Raw genomic sequence first — 20,537 nt, 5'->3', positions numbered from 1 at the left:
AACAACAAAATCCAGCACAGAAAGGAAGGAAGGAAGGAAGGAAGGAAGGAAGGAAGGAAGGAAGGAAGGAAGGAAGGAAGGAAGGAAAAACCCACAGCTTGCTGTGTTTTCTTCCTTCCCAACCGGAAATTACTAGTTTCAGCTCCAGGGATCTGGCTCCCTCTTCTGGCCTTCCCAGGTCCCTGCACGCATTTAGCAAGGACTCACACAGATACACATAAAGTAAACCTGAAAAATAAAAATCTCTAGTCATGTCTTTCCCTCTCGATACGTGAGGTTCTAGAAGGGCTCTGGAGATGGCGTCAGTAGAATTACAATCTGATGATAAGGTAAACCTGTGAGTCACTGAGGTTGAACAAGGAATTCAAAACGTATCCTTTTCTTGTACATGGAGTTTCTGTCAGAATTTCTAAATAGAGGAGGAATAGTAAAGGCCAGTGGTCTGACCATTTGATTCTCAAAACCAGAAAACAAATGGCAGGAAGAAACCGTCTTCCCAGCATGAAGTATAATGCAATCTATCCAATGTATGCATGGGACATGCTAAGTAATCTTTAAAATTATTTAAAAACTGCTGTCCAGCACAGACGTCCCTTGAGTGAGGTCATGCTTACCATATATATCCAACCTAGCTGTGCATGACACGATGCCGGCTTCATTCTTGGCTGACAGCGTGTACCACCCCGCATCGGATTTCTTGGCTGGCTGAATGAGGAGGCAGACATAGCCTGTTGTATCCTGGTGCATGCTGGAGAAGAGAAAGGGTGCATTCACCTTTAACTCAGGAGCAGAAGCGTCTCGGTTAATTTTAGGCTTGGAGAAACTCTTTGAGAAGGGACAGGGGAAGTTTCACATTTTAACCACAGCCTAGAAAAGCCCTCATCTTGTTCTCTTTCAATCTTCCTTTCCCTCCCCAGACCCCTCCCTCTCTTTGAGAGAGTTTCCTGGATGGAATGGAACTCACTAGGAGACCAAGCTAGCCTCAATTCCAAGATCCTTTTGATTCTTCTTGATAGTACATCCAAACTTCTCCTGCTCCCCCTCCTAAAGATTGGTTTGAGTATGTATGTATGCATGTATGTATGTGTATGTATATACATTGTATGTATATATGCACACTACATGCATACTGATACCCATAAGAGGACATCAAATTCTCTGGGACTAGATTTGCAGATGGTTGTGAGCCACCATGCAGGTGTTGGGAACTAAGCATGTGTCCTCAGCAAGAACAGCAAGTGACTACTGAGCCAGCTCTCCACCACGCCTTCGTAAGACAGCGTCTCATGTCACCCAGAGAGACCTCGAACTCACTATGAAGCTAAGAACTTCAACTTTTGGTCCTCCTGCCTCTATCTCTCAAATGCTGGGCTATGACATCGCATCCAACCCTAACACAGCCTTATACTTCTTAAAAAAAAAAAAAACCGTTCCCAGGTCCTAATATGCTAGAGAATATGACAGAAATATGCAAGGCCTTATATGTTCCTTGTATAACTTTTATTTTCATTTAAGTGAGTGTGTGTGCCTCTTTAAGTTTACATTCTCCATGAAGATGCAGGGGCCTGTGGACGCTTTAAAGGGTTGTTGGATCCCTTAGAAGAGTGCATGCTGGGAATTGAACTTGGGTCCTCTGCTGAGCCATTTTTCTAGTTCCTTCCTGTATGCTTTTAAAAACTTCTTTTCATTTCATTTTCTTTTCATTTTGGAGGCAGAGTCTCCTATAGCCCAGGACGGCCTCCAACTTGCTATGTAGCCAAGTTGATAACTGTGAATTCCCGATCCTACCTCTGCATTCCTAAGTATGGAATGCAGGCATGGACATCCTGGGCATTTTCCCTCAGTATCTGTCTGTCTGTCTGTCTGTCTGTCTGTCTGTCTCTCTCCCTGGTATATTATATATTTATATATATGTTTATATATATTAATTTATTTAATATATTCATTTATATGAGTACACTGTCGCTGTCTTCAGACACACCAGAAGAGGGCATCAGATCCCATTACAGATGGTTGTGAGCCACCATGTGGTTGTTGGGATTTGAACTCAGGACCTCTGGAAGAGCAGTCAGTGCTCTTAACCACTGAGCCATCTCTCCAGCCACTGTAAACATATTTTTATCAAGCCAAAGTAAAAGCAACAAGACAAGACAAAACTATTGAGAGGAAGAGGGGCTCAAAGGGAAGAATACTGACCCCCCCCCCATTTTGAGACTGAGTCTCACTCTAGTCTAGGTTGATTCAGAACTCACTGTGTAGCCCAGGCTGCCCCAGAACATCCACAATGTGGCTGAAACTCAGGAGCATTAAACTTAATGAAAGCAGCCACCTGCAAGAGGCTGCCAGGCTCATTTGCATGGTCCCATGGGCCCCTCTGAACATGGTGGTGTCCCTGGAGGTGGTAGCTGCTGTACCTGATCCTCTCTCTAGTGAACGGGATAGTCTCGTTGTCTTTCTTCCAGTAGAACACAGGCGGGGGCATGCCTATGACTCTGCCCTCCAGTCGCACGGGGTGGCCCTCGGGAACGCCGCTGTTCTGGAGTTTCTCTAGGATCACGGGCGCCTTCTTTACCTCTTTGGCTGGAGAAGAGAAATGGCTTTTCTATTTGAGTGGTAGCAAGTGCCTGGAGCTTTATGCTGCAAACTTATCACCGTCTTTTTATTTTACTTTAGTTTTTGAGACAAGGTCCCATGGTGAAGCCTTGGCTATCCTGGAATGTGCTTTGTAGACCAGGCTGGCCTTCAAGTCTGCCTCTGCCTCCCAAGTGCTGGCATTAAAGGCATGCAGCTCAATACCAAGCCTGAAATAGTGACTTTTTAAAAGACGTTCTTCAAACTTACATTAAACTGGTTAGTGTGTGTGTGTGTGTGTGTGTGTGTGTGTGTGTGTGTGTGCGCGCGCGCGCACCTTTTTCTCAGGAGTCAATTCTATTCCTTCATATGGGACCAAGGATTGAACTCAGGTCTGCAGGCTTAGTACAGGCAACTTTACCCACTGAGATAGTTTTGAGAATTTTTCATGAACTAAAACTGATTTTTTTTTTGAGGAATTTACTTCATAGGAACTAAATTTTCACTAACTTTATTTTTTTTTTGCTTATTTCTGATTTATGTGCACGTATGTGAGACAGAATGAATTTATGCATGCTCAGGAAAAGGCTAGGAGAAGACTTCATAGCCACTGGAACAGGAGTTAAAGGCTGTTGTAAGCTGCCATGTGGGTGCTGGGAACCAAACCCATGTCTTCTGCAGGAGAAGTCAGTGCTCTAGCCACTTAGCAACCTCTCCAGCCTCCAACCAACCTGCTAGGTTTGGTCACATTGTCATTTTTCTTTCTCATAATGTATTTGGAAAAAAATCTTTACAAAAGTCCTTTAGTCCCAACACTCAGGAGGCCAACCTGGTCTATAGAGCAAATTCCAGGACAGCCAGGGCTACATAAAGAAACCCTGTCTCAAAATACAAAACAAAACCCCCCAAAATCCAAAAACAATAACAAACCAACCAAAAACAAAAAAAAACTTTTATAAAATTATACATTCCAAGAAGTAACCTCATATATCAAAGTCATGGCTTTAGAAATATAGGGAAAATGTAAAAGCCTGCAGCCTGTGCAAAATGAGTGTTTCCTATTATGTTGACAAGACTAAATTAAGGGTTCACAGGGCCACTGGCCTACAGGGAGGAGCAACTGTCCTGATTTGAATTGCTTTTCTTTTCTCTTCTTCCTTCCTTTTTCTTTTCTTTTTGAGACATTTCTCTGTGGTCCTGGTTCTCCTGGAACTCCCTCTATAGACCAGGCTGACCTCGAACTCAGAGACCCACCTGCCGCTGCCTCCTGAATGCTAGGACTAAAGGCGTGCATCACCACTGTGTGGTTCAGGTTGGTTTTCTTTCTTCTTTTTTTTTTTTTTTTGGTTCTTTTTTTTTGGAGCTGGGGACCGAATCCAGGGCCTTGCGCTTCCTAGGTAAGCGCTCTACCAGGTTGGTTTTCTTAATGGGTCACCCACAGCTGGAGGAAGCCTAGCATTAGAATTCTTAAGTACCAAAATTAAATTCTGGCTGGACCACTGCTCTGCATCTGACGGACAATACCTGATCCCACTTTCTTAGACCTTGCTGTGATGGGGTCACATCATCTTATGAGGGTAAAGTCTCATTTGTTTATCGACTCGACATTTGATGAGCACCTTCCAGTGAGGCGAACATCAGAGAAACACATCAAACCAGGGCCTCAGGAAATGGCTCTGTGGGCAAAGGTGCTTACTGTTAAGCCTGAAGACCGGGTTTCGATCATTCAGGCTGGCCTGGTGGAAGGAGCCAGCCTATTCCTTCAAGCTGCACTCTGACAGCCACATGCAGGCCATGGCATACCCCCTTCTCTGTAACTAAAAGCACAACACAGCAAACCAGAGCCTCTGGCCTCAGAAGCTCAGGGTCTGCAGGGAGGCAAAGCGGTGAGCTATCACACAGTAGTCCACGAGCACTCTGGGAATCCTGCCTGTTCTTGTGCCTTGGCGACAGAGACAGTTGCAAAGGGTTGCCTGGCAAAACCACCATGCCCAGGTAGTGACACTAGACTTAGGCTTTCAAATTTTATTCATTTCTGTTTTTATTCTTGAGGGGAAGCCTAGGGTAACTGGGCAGATCTCAACCTCACTGTGTAGGAAGACTTCCTGTTCTACCTCTGTAGCCCTAGGGTGTCAGATTTATGTAGCCATAGCTGGTTTAAGTAGGCTACATGTGCTCCTAGGCACTCTACCAACTGAACTGATAAACCCCTCGTCCTGAAGTTAGGCTTTACAAAAGGGTGCTGGGTAAGGAACACTTCAGATGGGCGACCACTGATATGATGTATGTAACTTAGGTGACAGAGGAGCCTAATGTGGTCCAAGAATCAGAAGCTTAGATTTCAGTGCAGCCGGTTAAATAGTGCATAGACTGCTTGGTCAATTATTGCAACTGTTCCCGTTGATTATATGATTAAAATGAAGAAGCAGCCATATTACATGTCTAGATTACTACGTACCTCAGAAAGCAGTGTAGAAGATGTGGTCGGCTACCATGACGGGGGAAGAGATTGCTGGGGCAAGGGACTCTTCTGAGTATTTGAACAGTCACTTTGACGGGATTTCTGCCCAGGAGTCCCATAGCAATCCTTACCTACCACAGTGAGCTCCAAACTGAAGGAATTCTGCCCGGTTTTGTTTGTTGCCACACATGTATAGGTCCCTGCATCTCGTTGGGTGAGAGGGTCGATGAGCAGAGAGTGGACTCCAGTCTCTCTGACCAGCATCTTGTGGGAGGCATCTGGTAGCACAGGTTGTCCATTGAGCAGCCATGTCAGCTCCGGGGGTGGTAAGCCACTCACCTAACAGATGACAGAACAGCTGACACGGGTGGCGTCGGCAGGCAGAGTCACTCGGTGACTGAATGCTTTCTCCTTATTGGCACCGTATGTATGGTAAAGGAAGACATGGGAGGGTGGGGACTCTGCCACGGCCTTGGAAGAGGGGTCTGAATGAGTGGTGCTGTGACTTTGAACTGTGCGGAATCTCAGCCCCATTTCAGTCATGACTGAGCCATGTGATTATATCCCAGACTGATGGCAGAGACAGTAGAAAAACACAGGCTGCGGCATCAGTAAGAGACATGGCTTCAGCTTAGGTACCAGAGCTAGAAAAGTCAGGTATTTTTTTTTTTTTTTGGTTCTTTTTTTCTGGAGCTGGGGACCGAACCCAGGGCCTTGCGCTTCCTAAGTAAGCGCTCTACCACTGAGCTAAATCCCCAGTCCCGAAAAGTCAGGTATTAAATCAAGGTTTTCAAACTTTATCCATGGACTATCTAAAAAAATAAAATAAAAAATAAAAAACCTTGAGAACTAATTATAATATTAAAACAGACTCTCTAGGGAGAGGAGCCAGGCCTGGGTATTTTTAAAGCTTAGAGAGGCAGGAGAGCATACAACCTGAACCTGAATATTATTTAGGCAGCAACTTGGGGGTGAGAGCCACACACAGAAGGGGCTCTCTGCACACGCTTGCTCCCCAGCCTGCACTGACCTGCACCTACATTTCCCATTACACCCTGCATGGTTGCCTGCACAGAATTGATGACGTCAGTGTCCCGTTACCCTGAGAGACCTTGCCTATATGAAGCCTCATTTCAGATCGGGAAATTAGAATGCAGAATGACAAAAGGTGACGGAGGTGGCTTAGTATGAGAAAAAAGGAAGTTTCTCCCTTCCCTGTAACCAAAGATGCAAGCAAGATTCAAGCTTCTGGCTTCATTGTGATGAAGGGGTTCCAGGGACCACATAGAAAAGTCCACAGGTTATCCTTTGATTATTTTCTTAAAATGAAGAATCAACTTGATATGATGCCCACATTAAAATGAGTTTGCTTTAACAATTTTATGCTTCCATACTTTTTATGAAGATACGGTGATTTAAGATGTTAACAGCACATTTGTATATGGTATCAAAAGAATTAAGCTCTCTGAGAGAGTCTATGAAGAGAACAATTTCCCTCCCTTCCCCAAGACCCCTCCATTTGAGAGAAAATCCCATCAAACAAAGCAAACAAAAATGAGTGTAGAGAAATGATCAGAGGCAGAATGTGGACAGGCCTGGTGCTTGGACATACCTTGCAGTCCAGTCTACAGAGGCGACCCTCATGAGCCACCATATCCCCAGGGGCCTGCAGGAAATGTGGTCGGAAAAAGCGCTCCTGCAGAGGCTCTTTGTCTCTTTCTTGCATTCTGGACCTTCCTCTACAAGAAACATTTGCAAACATTAACAATAACTGTATGTATTTAGGCTAACAGTTATGAGTCGAGAGTCCCCTATATATATATATATAGCCCAGGCTAGCCTTGAGCTCATTTGTAATCAAGGATGATCTTGAACTAACCTCTGATCCTCCTGTCTCTACCTCCTGAGTGCTGGCATTATAGACGTGTAGCATTCTGCCCAGTTTATGTAGTACTGGGGGAAACCTACCTAGGATGTGGTGCATGTTAGGTAAGGACTCTACCAAACGAGCCACACCTAGAGTAGAGAGGAATTGCTAGGCCATCAATAGATCGATCAATCAATCAATCAATCAATCATCAATCACAGTTTAGAACTGATGCAAATGCTCACATATATAAGCCAAACCAAACCTAACCCAAAGCTTTTGGTGGCAAGTAGGTCATATACTATAGTATTATTTCTGAACTCTAAAATCAAGAAAATAGGCTCCGGGGTGGGTGCTTCCAGACGACACAAGTTCAGTCCCAGCACCCATGCTGGGGGCTCACACCCACACTTAAGTTCAGCTTCAGAGGGGCCAATGCACCTGCGCTCACGTGCGCATGACCCGCCCATAGACATAGTTAAAAACAATAAAAAACGAAATAAGCAGATCTTTGCTCTTCCTCTCTGAACTCACTAGTGTTAATCAGCTTAGCTCCCCTCTCTGTGGCATTTGGCACTTGTTGAAAAGTCATCAAAATAAAGAAATAAATCCAGAATCAAATCTGAGAGCCCAAAGAACAGGCCTGTAAGTCACTCAGAACAGGATGGCTATGACCGCAAGAAAATTCAGTCTGGTAATAAACTACGGCTGGAATTAAAGATGACCACAAATTTGAACTAGTAAGAGTAATCAATGGTGACAGCTGTTCTCAAAAACAAAACAAAAAAGATAAAGGAGGGGCTGGAGAGGTGTCTTCACAATGGCAGCGCTGTCTGTAATTCCAATTCTAGGAGATCTGGCACCATCATGTGTATGTTCAGGACACCAATGCACGTAACATTAAAAGTTAATAATAGTAAGTGCCCAAGCTCGGAGCTTCTCAAACATAAATGTGCCTGTGCATCATCTCCTGAGGGTTTTTGTTCAAGTGTGGCTTCTGACTCGGATGCTTTGGATCCGACTTGATGTCTGTATTCCAAGGTGCTCCCTGGTGGTGGCGCTGCAATGTGTGTGGAACATGTAAGCAATGATCTGTAGACCTTAGAACTGCTGATCACTGTGGTGGGTAGGGACACAGGAGGGCTCCAGAGAAGGGGATCTCCTGTCGTTACCTGTGAGACTGACCGGCAGGGCTGAGTCGGTTTCGAATGGGAAAACCCTGTACCATCAAGTGGCCAGAACAGCTGATTCTCCCCTGAGAAGCAGAAAACAAACAAGATTAAAATAAGGAGGAAATCCGTATTTTCCCACTTGTATTGATGTTTTCTTCACCAAAACATTACACTTTTTTTTAAAACAACAAAGAGCCTTTCTGTGTTTAAAAGGAAAGAAAACAATGTAACTTTAGTTTTGTTTTGTTTTTCCAAACAGGGTTTCTTCTCTCTGTAACACTGGCTGAACTCAGAGATTCATCTGCTTCTGCTTCCCCAAGTGCTGGGGTTAAAGGCCTGTGCCACCACTGCTTGGCTAAAAACAATGCAACTTTTAATGTGTGTGTGTGTGTGTGTGTGTGTGTGTGTGTGTGTGTGTGTGTGTGTGTGTCTGTATGTGTGTGTGTTTGTGTGTGTCTGTATGTGTGTGTGTCTGCGTGTGTGTGTTTTCGAACACATGCATATGCATTCAGGTGCATTTACATATGTGTGTTGAGGCCTGAGTCTTACTGGATGGCTCTCCACCTTAATCATTGAGGAAGGATCTCTCAGTTGAACCCAGTGCTTGCAGATATGACTAACAGGGCTACCAGCTTGCAATGGGACTCCCCTGTCTCTGCCTTCCGGGGCTTGAATACCAGGTGGGCCACCGTACCTACCCAGCATTCACTGGCGCTCTGGTCCTCACACTTGTCCAGTGCTTTTACAAATCTGGCTTCTGGGGCTGGGTAGATGGTTAAGAGAGCTTGCTCAGATGACCTGAGCTGTTCCCCGCATCTACATACCCATACTTCTAGGGGATCTGACACCCTCTGAGGGCATGTGCATACATTTTTTTCTGAATTTAACCTTACTTGCAGCAACAGTACAGAGATCCTGGCCAGATATTTTTACGCTTCCCTCATGGGCACTGACATTTCAATGGTAAGGCGTGAACATAGCAATGACGGCTCTATGTGTTTACATTTCAAACGGCAATTGAAAATACTCTGTCCTATCTTTTAGGGGAATCTTACAAAAGTCTCATTCAGAAAAGAAAAGCAGAAAGATTACAGCTCTCCAACTTTTATCCATAAAGAAAAAACAAATCTGATATAAATTTAAGAGATATTTTTTCTCTAGGCTTATTTTAATTTTTAAAAGATTTGTTTAAAGTATGAGTATTTTGCTCAAATAGGCATCTGTGTCCCATTTATGTCTGATTCCCTTGGAAGTCAGAAGAGGCCAGAACTCCTAGAACCCCAGTTACAAATGATTGTCCACTGCCATGTGGGTGCTGGGAACTGAACACAGGTCCTGGGCAAGAGTATCAAGTGCTCTTAACGTGCTGATCCATGCTTCTAGCCGTCTTTTACTTAATTAATTTGTATTTATTTGTATGTGTATGTGTTTTTGCTAGGCTGGAAGAGGGCATCAGAACCCACTGAGCCGAAGTTACAAGTAGTTGTGAGCCTTCTCATATGTGTGCTGGGAACTGAGCATGTGTCTTCTGGAAGAGCAGCGAATAACCTTTAACTACTGAGGCCCTTGGTTTTGGTTTGGTTTGTTTTCTGCCTTCAAACTTGATAAATTTCAACTTTGAACTGATCCTGCTTGCCTTTGCTTACTTGTTTCTCCGTGGTGTTGAGGATCAGACGCAGGGCCTCAAGCATGCTAGACAAGCACTCTAAATACTGAACTGTATCCTTCAGCCCCACAATGTTTTCTGACAAGGGCAGCCTGTAGCAGACTAGTCTAAATTTGACCCTGTGTTTTAGTTAGGCACAGTCACAATGCTTCTCTCTCACTCTCCTAAGGTCTTGTTCACAAGTGGTATCAACCACTCCCGCCGGTGTCCAGGAACCCTGCAACCCACCTGGGGGTTGGCGGCCATGATGGTGTAGTTGCCGTCGTCATCGCCGTGGGTGGACTCAATGTGCAGAGAGCAGGTCCCGTCCCCGTCTCTCCTCATTTTACAGTGCTCATTTCTCTTAGAAATCTGCTTCCCGTCTTTGAACCAATAAACCTGGCATGAGAGGGAAGCAAGGGTAGAGATTTTCAGAGACAAAGGCCAAACACCATCTCTGTTGCAAGACACTCGCCTTTTGCAGACACCGAGAAAGATCATAAAACGTGTTCAAAGTGACAGTATACTGTGCAGTTCCACCTGTACTATACAATACCTAAGTAAAAAATACAATGTGGTTTAGCACTGTGGTAAAGTTTTTAACTATCTTTATTGTACCTCATAATTAGCTTAAGGATCCGATATGTCTTCCCAGGCAAGATGATGAACAAGGAACCTGGGTCATCCCCCCATTACCCAACGTAAGTCCCAGTCATAAAGCAGATGCATGTTTGAGCACCTGGATGGCTCACCTTGCTTGAAAGGCTAGCGTGGTTTATTGGGCGGAAAAGAATATGGCTAGGATCAAGTTGCTAGATTTACCCTCTGGCCAAAATCCAAACTCTAAGACTGAAATAGACAGATCTGCTGTGCATATTTCTGTGGCTGGCCCTGTACAAGGGAGAATAAGGTCTTCAAGGCAGGGCAGATAGCATGGCCGTGGTAGGTGTTCATCTGCCTTTGCCCGTTACCTAAGCCTGTGTGGCACCACCACACTCCTGCTTGTGAAAGCAGATCCCCTGTGGGCCACACCGGGTGTAAAGCCTTCTCTGACTGCCAAGGAATGTGATGGCTTCGAGCCAGTGACAAGCATGGGGCATTCTTGGCGTTTGCTACACTAACAGTAAGGACACTGATATAGCTCTCTTTGTACAACAAAAGGCACGCTGTGGGTGTTAAATAGAAACGACACAATGAGAAATAGTAACTGGATGAGTTCAATGGCTAAGAGAGCCAATAATCCAAAATAACACACCATGACTAAGATATTTGTTTTAAACTTTTATTAAGATTCAAACAAAGTTTGGCATGACAGCACTTGCCTTTAATCCCAGCCCTCTGGAGACAGAGGCAGGTGGGTCTTTGTGACTTTGAGGTCAGCCTGGTCTACATAGAGAATCCCAGGCCAGTTGGGATGACATGAGGCCCTGCCTAAAAAAATAAATAAATAAAACAAACAAAAACCCCTAACAAGTCTGGTTTCTTTTTGGCCTAGTGATCTTGTTCCTGATACATTTTTAGCTAAATCCTGGGGGCTTTGTTAATTTTTAAGTATTGTTTTTCATCTTTATTCTGTAGATATTTCACTATAGTATGATAAGTTTGTGTGTGCATGTGTATATGTGCATGTGTATGTGCATGTGTGTATATGTATATGTGTGTACATGTGTGTTTGTGTGTGTGCATGTGTGTATATGGATTCCATTTGTTTTGTTTTGTTTTTTCCTTAATTAGGATAGCTTAGGCTGGCCTCAAATACACTGTGTAGCCAACAATGATTTTGAAGTTCTGATTTACTTCATAAGTGTTGGGATTCTAGACATGCATCACCATGTCCAGGTTTTATAAGTTTTTAGGGATTGAACCCAGGGTTTCATGCTTGCTACATAGTGAGCTACATCCCAAGTCAGAGACTTTTCTTTTTAATGTTGTCTCTGTTGGGCAGGTGGTGCAGGAAGAGGCCAGTAATGGGCATCAGATGTCCTGGAGCTGGAGTCACAGGGTAAGTGGGTGCTGGGAACTGAATTCCCATCCTGTTAAAGCAGCAAGAGTTCTTGGCTGTGAAGCCATCTCTCTAGCCCTCTGAGATTTTTTTTGTTCCATGCTAGAGCCTGTCCACTTGGGACACCAAGCTATAGCCCAGCCCCGTGAGACTTTCTGACACACTGTATATAGTATAGCTCCATGCTATTGACGATCAACTGGAAGGTCATCTTCCTTACCTTTGGAACAGGTATCCCAACAATTTTGCAGGTGAAGGTCACTGGAGAGCCTTCAGTAACCCGGAAGTGCTTGAGTCTTTTGTCAAAGATGGGAGCGATGCACTTGCCCGTGGGGATTTCGTCATGCTGTATCTCGTCATCAGATTCGTCAACAGGGGTACGCTCCAGGCGGAACTCTATCTCGTTCATCAGCCTCTGCTCAAAGCTGGAAATTTTATATTCCTGTCAAAGAAGAAGGGTCTGTTGACATGTCTATGTAAAATAAGCTTTATCATTATTGTTATTATAATTGTATAAGGAGCTGGGGGTACGTACCCGTGCCAATGTCAGAGATAGCTCTCTGGAGTCAGATCTTGTCTTAGCCTTTTTTAAAAAAAGATTTATCTTTACTTTACATGTCTGGATGTTTTGCCTGCACAGGTCTGTATGGCATGCACATGCCTATGAGCTATCATGTAGGTGCTTAGCATTGAACCCTGGTCGTCTTCTGAAAGGACTTACAGTTCTCTTAACCACTGAGCTGCGATGAAGACCATGACCAAAAGCAACTCTGGGAGGAAAGGGTTTATTTTGTCTTGGAGGTTACATCACCCAGAGAAGTCAGGGCAGGAACTTAAGGCAGGAACTGAAGCACAAGCGATGGAGTAACTCCGCTTTCTGTCTTCGCTCCCCATGACTGTTCAGTTTGCTCTCTTATACAGACCAGGACGCATGCCCAGAGGTGGCTCCACCCACAATTGGCTGGGCCCTCCCACATCAATCACATCAGTCACTAACCAATAGGATACCACACAGACTTGCCTGTAGGCCAATCCAATGGAGGCATTTACTCAATTAAGAATCCCTCTCCTCCCCGATATGTCTGGATCTGTGTCAAGCTGAGAAAAACCAACCAGCTACAACTCTGCTTCTAACTTGTTATGGGTTTGGGGGATGAACTCCAGCTGCCGGGCTTACGGAGGAGAAGTACATAAAAACATATCCCACAGTGAAACGTGAAGTCCAGCTTCAGAAAAAGGCTGTTCAAGCGATAGATAACTTCATTGACATGGATAGTTTGGGTCTGGTTCACTTTGGTGTGTGACAGTTAAGTTTATTTGCAAGCGTTTTTGATGATAACGTTTATAAAATTAAAAAAAATATGAACAGATATACCTTGATCAATGCACTAACCATGTAATCTGATGTATTAACTAAAGACCAGTGCTAAAGACGCTGCTTCTGTGACAGATCAAATATTTGGCAGGTGGAGCCTTAGGGACAAGGATATGGTGACAGAGCATTCTACATGGCCTGTTACTAAATCCCTAAGCTGATGGGCAGTTTGAGCAGCAGTGTGCTTGATCTCAAGGTCAGATACATCTGTCACACATACAGATCCAACCATAAAGTTACAACCTACATTACAATTCCTAATGGACTGTGCAAATGCAGGTAGTGTGTCTACAATAAACCCATAGGTCCTTTCTGCTCTGTTTACTAGTGAAAAGGTCTCGATTGGTCCACCATCAATGGACAGGTGCCTGTTTCTGATTTCCCAAACTGGGTTTAAGCCACTTCTCACTTCTACCTTATCTACTTTCAGAATAAAAATGCAAGTTCCTATATCAGCTGCCTTCAGTGATACCTGTAATCAAAGGAGAATACACACACACACACACACACACACACACACACACACACACACACACACACACAGAGTTTAGAATTATTGTTTCGTGGAGAGAATTTTGAGTGCTTGTGAGAAAACTCCCAGAAAACAAGTCATGACCTCCGTTTCTTCAAACACATGGAGCTGTTCTTGGATTGTGCTTCCATGCCTTTGTCTAGCAGATAGGAGTGAGTTTACTCTAAATTGTTCATTCCCACTGGCTACTGCTGTTTGTTTGTGTGCCTTGGCAACTCTCTGGTGTGTGTGTGTGTGTGTGTGTGTGTGTGTGTGTGTGTGTGTGTGTGTGTAATATAGACCATTTGCTAATTTGAGATGGTTGTTTGCACTTTTGATAATCAAAGGATTTTTTTAAAGGCAGGTTTGCATTTAATATTCTAACATAGTTTATTTCTCAAAAACGGGAACTGGCCAAACTGTTTTTGCAGAATTTGTTTCATAGGTACCCCAGAAAGAAAGTTTAGATGCTGTTTTCCTTGATGCTCTATCTCTTTAAACAGTCGTGTACAATATTGGTTGTTCTTTTATATAGTGGTCAGCTTTCTTTTCTTCCTACTATTCCTTCCCGCTCCAGGTCATAAGTTACCTAGTAAGTTTGAGGGCAGCCTGGAATATGTGAGACACTATCTCATAATAATTAGGATCTCAGTGAACTGCATACCCAGAATCCACTGGGAACACTTTGACAAGACTTTCTAAGGCTTGATCTGTTTCATTATCAATCCCGGAAGGCGGATTGGGAACCCAGAGCTGAGGAACCCAGCAGTGAGCTCAGGCAGTATCAGGTGCCAACTGTAATGCTGGCTGTCTGACTAGGACCTGTCCTAATACCGTAGTCCTCAATAGGAAAAAGGCACTCTCCACTCTGCCTGTCTGAAGAAACTTTCTGCAAAGGTATCCCGGAAATCCAGTGTTTCAGGTTATCAAATTATCACCTGACTTAATCACTGTTCTATTGCCGTGAAGAAACACCATGCCTCATAAAGGAAAAGCATTTAACTGGGGCCTGCTTTACAGTTTTAGAGGTTCAATCATGATCAAGTTGGGAGGCAGACAAGCATAGTGTCGGAGCAGTAGCTGAGAGCTTTGCATGTATTCCTATGCAGTCCAGGCTAGCCTTGACGTGCTATGTCACAAAAGATGGCCTTGGACTCCTGATCCTCCTGCCTGTGCCTGACAAGTGTTGGGATTACAGGTGTGCACCACCATGCCCACTTGCCCACTTTATTTTGCTGCTGGAGGTAGAACCCACAGAATCCTGGGTTCCATCTCCTGCTGATGGCTCCATTGGGTCTCCAGCCCTGTCTTTCGGTTAGTTTGCACCATGCTCACATATGATTCTTCCCCTTTGGCATGAACACTTAATGGGGAGCAAGGAGCCATACAGAGTAAGGAGCAGGATGTTGTCTGGTGGCCATGCCACAAACCTCATGTAATATAAAGATCGAGAAGCTGGGCATGCCGGTGCCCACTTGAAATCCCAGCACTGTGAGCCGAAGAGGTTTGCTGAAGGTTTCTTGCTATCATAGTTTATACACACGTATACATATCAGGCTAGCCTGGGTTACATAGCAGGATTCTGCATCAAAAAGCCAGGGAAGAGGGGAGGTGAGAAGTGCTAAGTGCATTGGAACTTATTTATAATCCCAGCCCTCTTACAAATCACAACCCTATCTAAAATGAAGTGTGTGTGTGTGTGTGTGTGTGTGTGTGTGTGTGTGTGTGTGTGTGTGTGTTAGAGGGATGGGAGCACTGAGGAGAAAGATTGAGAGCAACTGGGTGGCCAGACTTTCAGGGGCCTGAGGCTATAGGATATCATATTAGTAGAGTTTAGAAACCAAGAGTTCCTGTGGTGCTTTGAAAAGAATGGCCCTTATAGGCTTGTATATGTGAATGCTTGTTTCCCAGTCAGTGGAACTGTTTGGGAAGGATTAGGAGGTGTAGCCTTGTTGGAGGAGGTATGTCACTGGGAGTGGGCTTTGAGGTTTCAAAAGCCCATGTCATTCTCAATGTCTCTCCGTCTCTGTCTGTCTCTCTCTGTCTCTGTATCTTTCTGTATGTCTCTCTGTGTCTGTGTCTCTTTCTGTGTTTCTCTCTCTCTCTATCTCTATCTTTATCTCTCTCTATCTGTCTTTCTCTTTGTCATGTGTTTATGGACCAAAATGTAAGCTCTCAGCTCCTTCTGCAGTTCCATGCCTGCCTAGTGCCATGCTTCCCAACATGAAAGTCATGGAGTAACCCTCTGGAACTGTGAGCCTCAAATTAAATGTTTTCTTTTATCAGTTGTCATGGTCCATAGTGTTTTGTCACAGCAATTGAAAAGTGACTAAGGACAGAGAGGTGGAACTGTCTCAGAGATCAGATGGTTCCAGCTTAGAGCTGGCTGAGGACTGCTGCAGAGGACAGACTCTCTGTTCTTTAACATATTTGCTGTTCTGGTGCCTTAGTCAGGGTCACTAGTGCTGTGGTGAAACACCATGACCAAAGCAACCCAGGGAGGAAAGGGTTTGTTCAGCTTATTCCTCCACATCACTGGTCACCATCAAAGGAAGTCAGGACAGGAACTCAAGCAGGACAGGAACTTGGAAGCAGGAACTGATGCAGAGGCCATGGCGGGGTGCTGCTTACTGACTTGCTCCCCATGGCTTGCTCAGCCCGCTTTCTTATAGAACCCAAGACCACCAACCCAGGGATAGCATCACCCACAATGGGCTGGGCCCTCCCGCATTGATCACTAATTGAGAAAATGCCGGACAGGCTTGCCTACAGTCCCATCTTGTGGAGTCATTTTCTCAATTGAGGTTCCCTCCTCTCTGATGACTTTAGCTATGTCAAATCGACATAAAACCAGCCAGCACACACACCTTGATGTCTCCCTCTGCACTTTGCATTACCAGTGGCCATCACAGGTCTGAAGACATTAAACAGAGACATTTCAGAAATAAAGAATATGTGAATTTTAGTTTTTGTAAAGAGTGTATTATTGTAACAATTCTATCATTATAGTTGTTAATATATAACTACATATATTTCTTGAACTTACATTTATATTTTTAGACTTACACTATTTTTAGTGTATGGTGTATGTAGGAGCATGCACTGAGGTCAGAAATCGACTTTGTGGAATTCCCTATTTGTTTCTTTTCATCTTTACATGGGCTTCCAGTGTCAAAGTCGGGTTGCTGGGCTTGCACAGCAAGTGCTTTTACCGGTTGGTCCCCCACAAATCCCATCCTGCTGCCCCCACAAATCATCTCGCCCTGCTGCACCGCCCATACATCCCATCCTGCTGGTCACCCACATCCCAAGGAGTCAAAACAAACTTTCATACATGTTAGGCAGGTGATCTATGTCCCATTGGACACTCCCTTCCCCTTCCTGTCTTTCCCATCACCCTTCCCCTTCCTTCCTTCCTTCCTTCCTTCCTTGTGCTGGGAGTTGAACTCTGGGTCTGCAGCTACGGCCTCAAGCCTTATCATGTTTTCTGTCTACATTAAGCTTTAATATAGACATGTATCTGTGTAGAGATGCCATCTTAGGCATGTATCGAGAGTCTTGGGTCCTGTCTTCATGGGTAACAGGGAACCACCCTAGGCAAACACCTATAAACAAGTAACCTGAGTTACCTGATTAGATGTTTCAGGGCCACAATTTTCTGTCAACAAGATTCCTAGCTTGTTTTACAATTCAAGCTGTGACCGACTTTATTAGGCCAGACAACCTCAGTACCCAAAGACTGTATTAAACAGAATTGTATCCTTACAACAAAATTCCATCCAACCATCGGACTTTCAATGGCCTTACCTGCTGGTGTGATCTGACATCACTGAAATTCACTTTCTTCCCCAAGTCTAGAATCACCGAGTTCTTTGTCTCTCGGATGTAATCGTCACTCACTGCTTGAGGGGTCTTTGTGGTTTTCTTCATCAGACCCTGGGGTGGTCTGCAAAATAAATCCCCACACTTATGAAATGATTAGTCATCCTATGAGGGTCTACTGGTCGTCATGGGTAAAACGACAACCTGACTTCAGCCATCAGGGGATGAAACACTGTATATAAAGGCATTTTATTTTATAACTTACTTTTTATTAGCTTGAGGCAAAATTTCATGTAGCCCAGGCTGGCCTTGAGCTAGCTATGTAGTCAAGGATGATTTTAAACTGTCTTTGGCTCTTAGTGTTAGAATTACAGGTGTGCAAACCACACCCAGTTTATAAGAGGCTGTACACAGAACTTAGGGCTTCATTCATGCTAGGCATTTGCTCCACTGCAGAGTTCAAATTTCCAGGCACGGTAGCACATGCCTTTAATCCCAGCATTCCAGAAGCAGACAGAACTCTGAATTCAAGTCCAGCCTGGTCTCCAGGACAGCCAGGGCTATACAGAGAAACCCTGTCTCAAGAACCAAATCAGCAACACCACCCCAAAGTGAGCCACTCAATGTCCACTTTGTATCTATTTGATAAGATTACCTCAGAATCAACCCACTAAGAGTCTCTAATAGCCAGACCAAGCTATTCTGTGCGTATGCCGCTCTTAAGTGGCATCTCTGAACTTTTAAGACACTTACACAGATGGTGCACTTTTAGGCAGCCCCATGGCATTGGTGGGTGGAATGGAAGGGAGAGAAGGCAGAACAGAGCTAAGGAAAGCCACTGGGTTCTGAATCCGACCGGTAGGAGAGACAGGAGTTGGGGATACACAGTGAGGCTGAAACTGGTTTCCACTGGTGATGGAATAGGAGACTGTTGGCACTGCTGGCTCTGCTGGGCTTGGAGGAGCTGGCTCATTTTGGATGGAGAGCCCGCCTGGAGATCTGCCTTGTGTGGAGGGGTGAGTCATTAAGAGGCTTTCTTTGCTGACTGTCCTCTGAATTGTTTGAGGAGTATTGCTCAACGTGAACACTGGGGAGCTGGATGGGGACACAGTTGCTGTGGAAGTGCTTGAGGCAGGGAAGAAATGCTTCGGCCGGGCTAAGTTAAATGTCTGTGGTGCAGGACTCTTCACTTGCTTGCTGGAAATGGTTACTGTTGGGGGAGCGGAGTTCAAGATACTCGTGTTGAAAGGAGATTCCTTGGGTGATGAAGGAGATGTGTTATGCAGTTGTAGCTGTTCCAGCAACACTTGGTTATGAAGCTGTTGTAACTGAGTGGAGTCACTGCAGAAAAACAGAGCAGGGAGAGACAAGAGACATGTTACTATCACCCTTACCCTTCAGAAAAACCTACAGACTAACCTGGTGCTGGAGCTCTCAGTTGGGAGAGTGCTTACCTAGAATGCATGGAACTCTGGGTTCAGTCCCCCAGCACTGAATTAACATGGCACACACCTGTAAACCCTAGCACGCAGGGGTTGGAGGCATAGGATGAGAAGTTTAAAGGCATCTTCTGCTACACAGTAGCTGGTCAGCCTGGGCTACAGATGGCTATTTTATACTGGGGGCAGGGGCACAGAGGAATGACAGAGAGAGAGAGAGAGAGAGAGAGAGAGACAGAGAGAGAGAGACAGAGACAGAGACAGAGACAGAGACAGAGAGATAGAGATAGGGCCAAAGTGGCAAGAAGTCACTTAACAATTGCTAGTGAGCCATTATTTTTTCTTTCCCTCTTCCCAAGAAAACCACCATCAGAATATTCTTTGTGCTATGACACTTCAGTTGTACAATGGTGGGTGTTTATACAATTTGGGAAGTAAAAGAAATGGAGGCAGTGTTACTCTTGTGATACTACTTACTGTTCTGATGGCCTTAACTAGATGATCTTGGACAGAAGGCATCTCACTGCACACAAGTGTAAGCATTGAATTCTCCAAAAGAATATCTCCCACGCTATGGTGGGGATGGAGCTTAGTGCTTGGTGCATGCTAACTCTCAGGCTGCCTCCAAAACCACCTTATGGAAGGAGCCCAGTGTGTTCGAATGTTCTCTGCTCTCTCTAGGCAAGGTTTGGGGATAAGATGACCTTTTGTCTTTATCCATTCAAAGCAGTTTTGCTTTAAACCTTTAGCATTATAATTATTACAGATGTTAATTTTTGCTCTCCAAAGGGTCCCTACTGTAATGGTGGGGCAAGCCTCAATCCCTGTGCTTTAGTGTTGAAGGAAAGAGCCTCAGGAGATCAAGGATAGCCTCTGCTGTGTCAAGTTTTATGTTAGTCCAGGCCATAAAAGACATTGTTTAAAAAATATATATGTACATAGATATGTGTGTGTGTGTGTGTGTGTGTGTGTGTGTGTGTAGCAGGATATATATTATATAATATATCCTGATAAACTTCACACTTATCTTGCTTATAAACGTCACCTTTGACTTTGACTTTCCTGGTTCTTTAAAAGAGAAAGGAGACTGGGCAGATGGTTCAGTGGGTAAGATTACTTGCAGTGCAAGTTTGAAGACATGAGTTCAAATTCTTAGCACCACTGTGAGAAAGATGGCCTGGCAGCCATATCTATAATCTGGCACTGTCCCCCAGGCAGCAGGATCAGTGGGACTTTCTGGCTGCCTGTCTAGATTCAAATTGAGTGAGACGGTATCTCAAGGGAATAAACATAGGAATCCCACTCCTACATGTGCATACAGTACACACGCAGATACCACACAACACACACCATATGTGCACACAGCATGAGAGAGAAAGAAGCTTGGAGGTATGGTTGCTCTTGCAGAAGACCCAGGCTCAGTTCCCAGTGCCCACACAGAGGCTCACGCCTGCCTGTAACTCCAGTTCCATGGGATCCGATGCCCTCTTTGGCCTCCAAGTGCACTTGTACACATGGGTTGTGTATAATACTCAGGTACACACATACATAAAATAAAGGCATTTAAAAAGGAAGAGAAGGGGTTGGGGATTTAGTTCAGTGGTAGAGCGCTTGCCTAGCAAGCGCAAGGCCCTGGGTTCAGTCCCCAGCTCCCAAAAAAAAAAAAAAAAAA

At 44.6% G+C, this 20,537-nt stretch overlaps 1 protein-coding gene across 1 annotated transcript in view; it reads right to left on the bottom strand.

Moving 5' to 3' along the window:
- Mypn (myopalladin) overlaps positions 1-20,537 on the bottom strand; it is an 85,636-nt gene that overhangs the window by 1,755 nt on the left and 63,344 nt on the right. Inside the window, 9 exon segments of the mRNA NM_001368817.1 lie at positions 615-748; positions 2,415-2,580; positions 5,164-5,371; positions 6,645-6,771; positions 8,072-8,154; positions 9,966-10,115; positions 11,939-12,160; positions 17,412-17,550; positions 18,180-18,767. Of these exon segments, the coding sequence (NP_001355746.1) occupies positions 615-748; positions 2,415-2,580; positions 5,164-5,371; positions 6,645-6,771; positions 8,072-8,154; positions 9,966-10,115; positions 11,939-12,160; positions 17,412-17,550; positions 18,180-18,767 (1,817 nt within the window).

The sequence above is a fragment of the Rattus norvegicus genome, chromosome 20, assembly GCF_021556685.1.
Source record: "Rattus norvegicus strain SHRSP/BbbUtx chromosome 20, alternate assembly SHRSP_T2T, whole genome shotgun sequence".
Lineage (NCBI taxonomy): Eukaryota > Metazoa > Chordata > Mammalia > Rodentia > Muridae > Rattus > Rattus norvegicus.
This window is presented reverse-complemented; position numbering and strand designations above follow the sequence as displayed.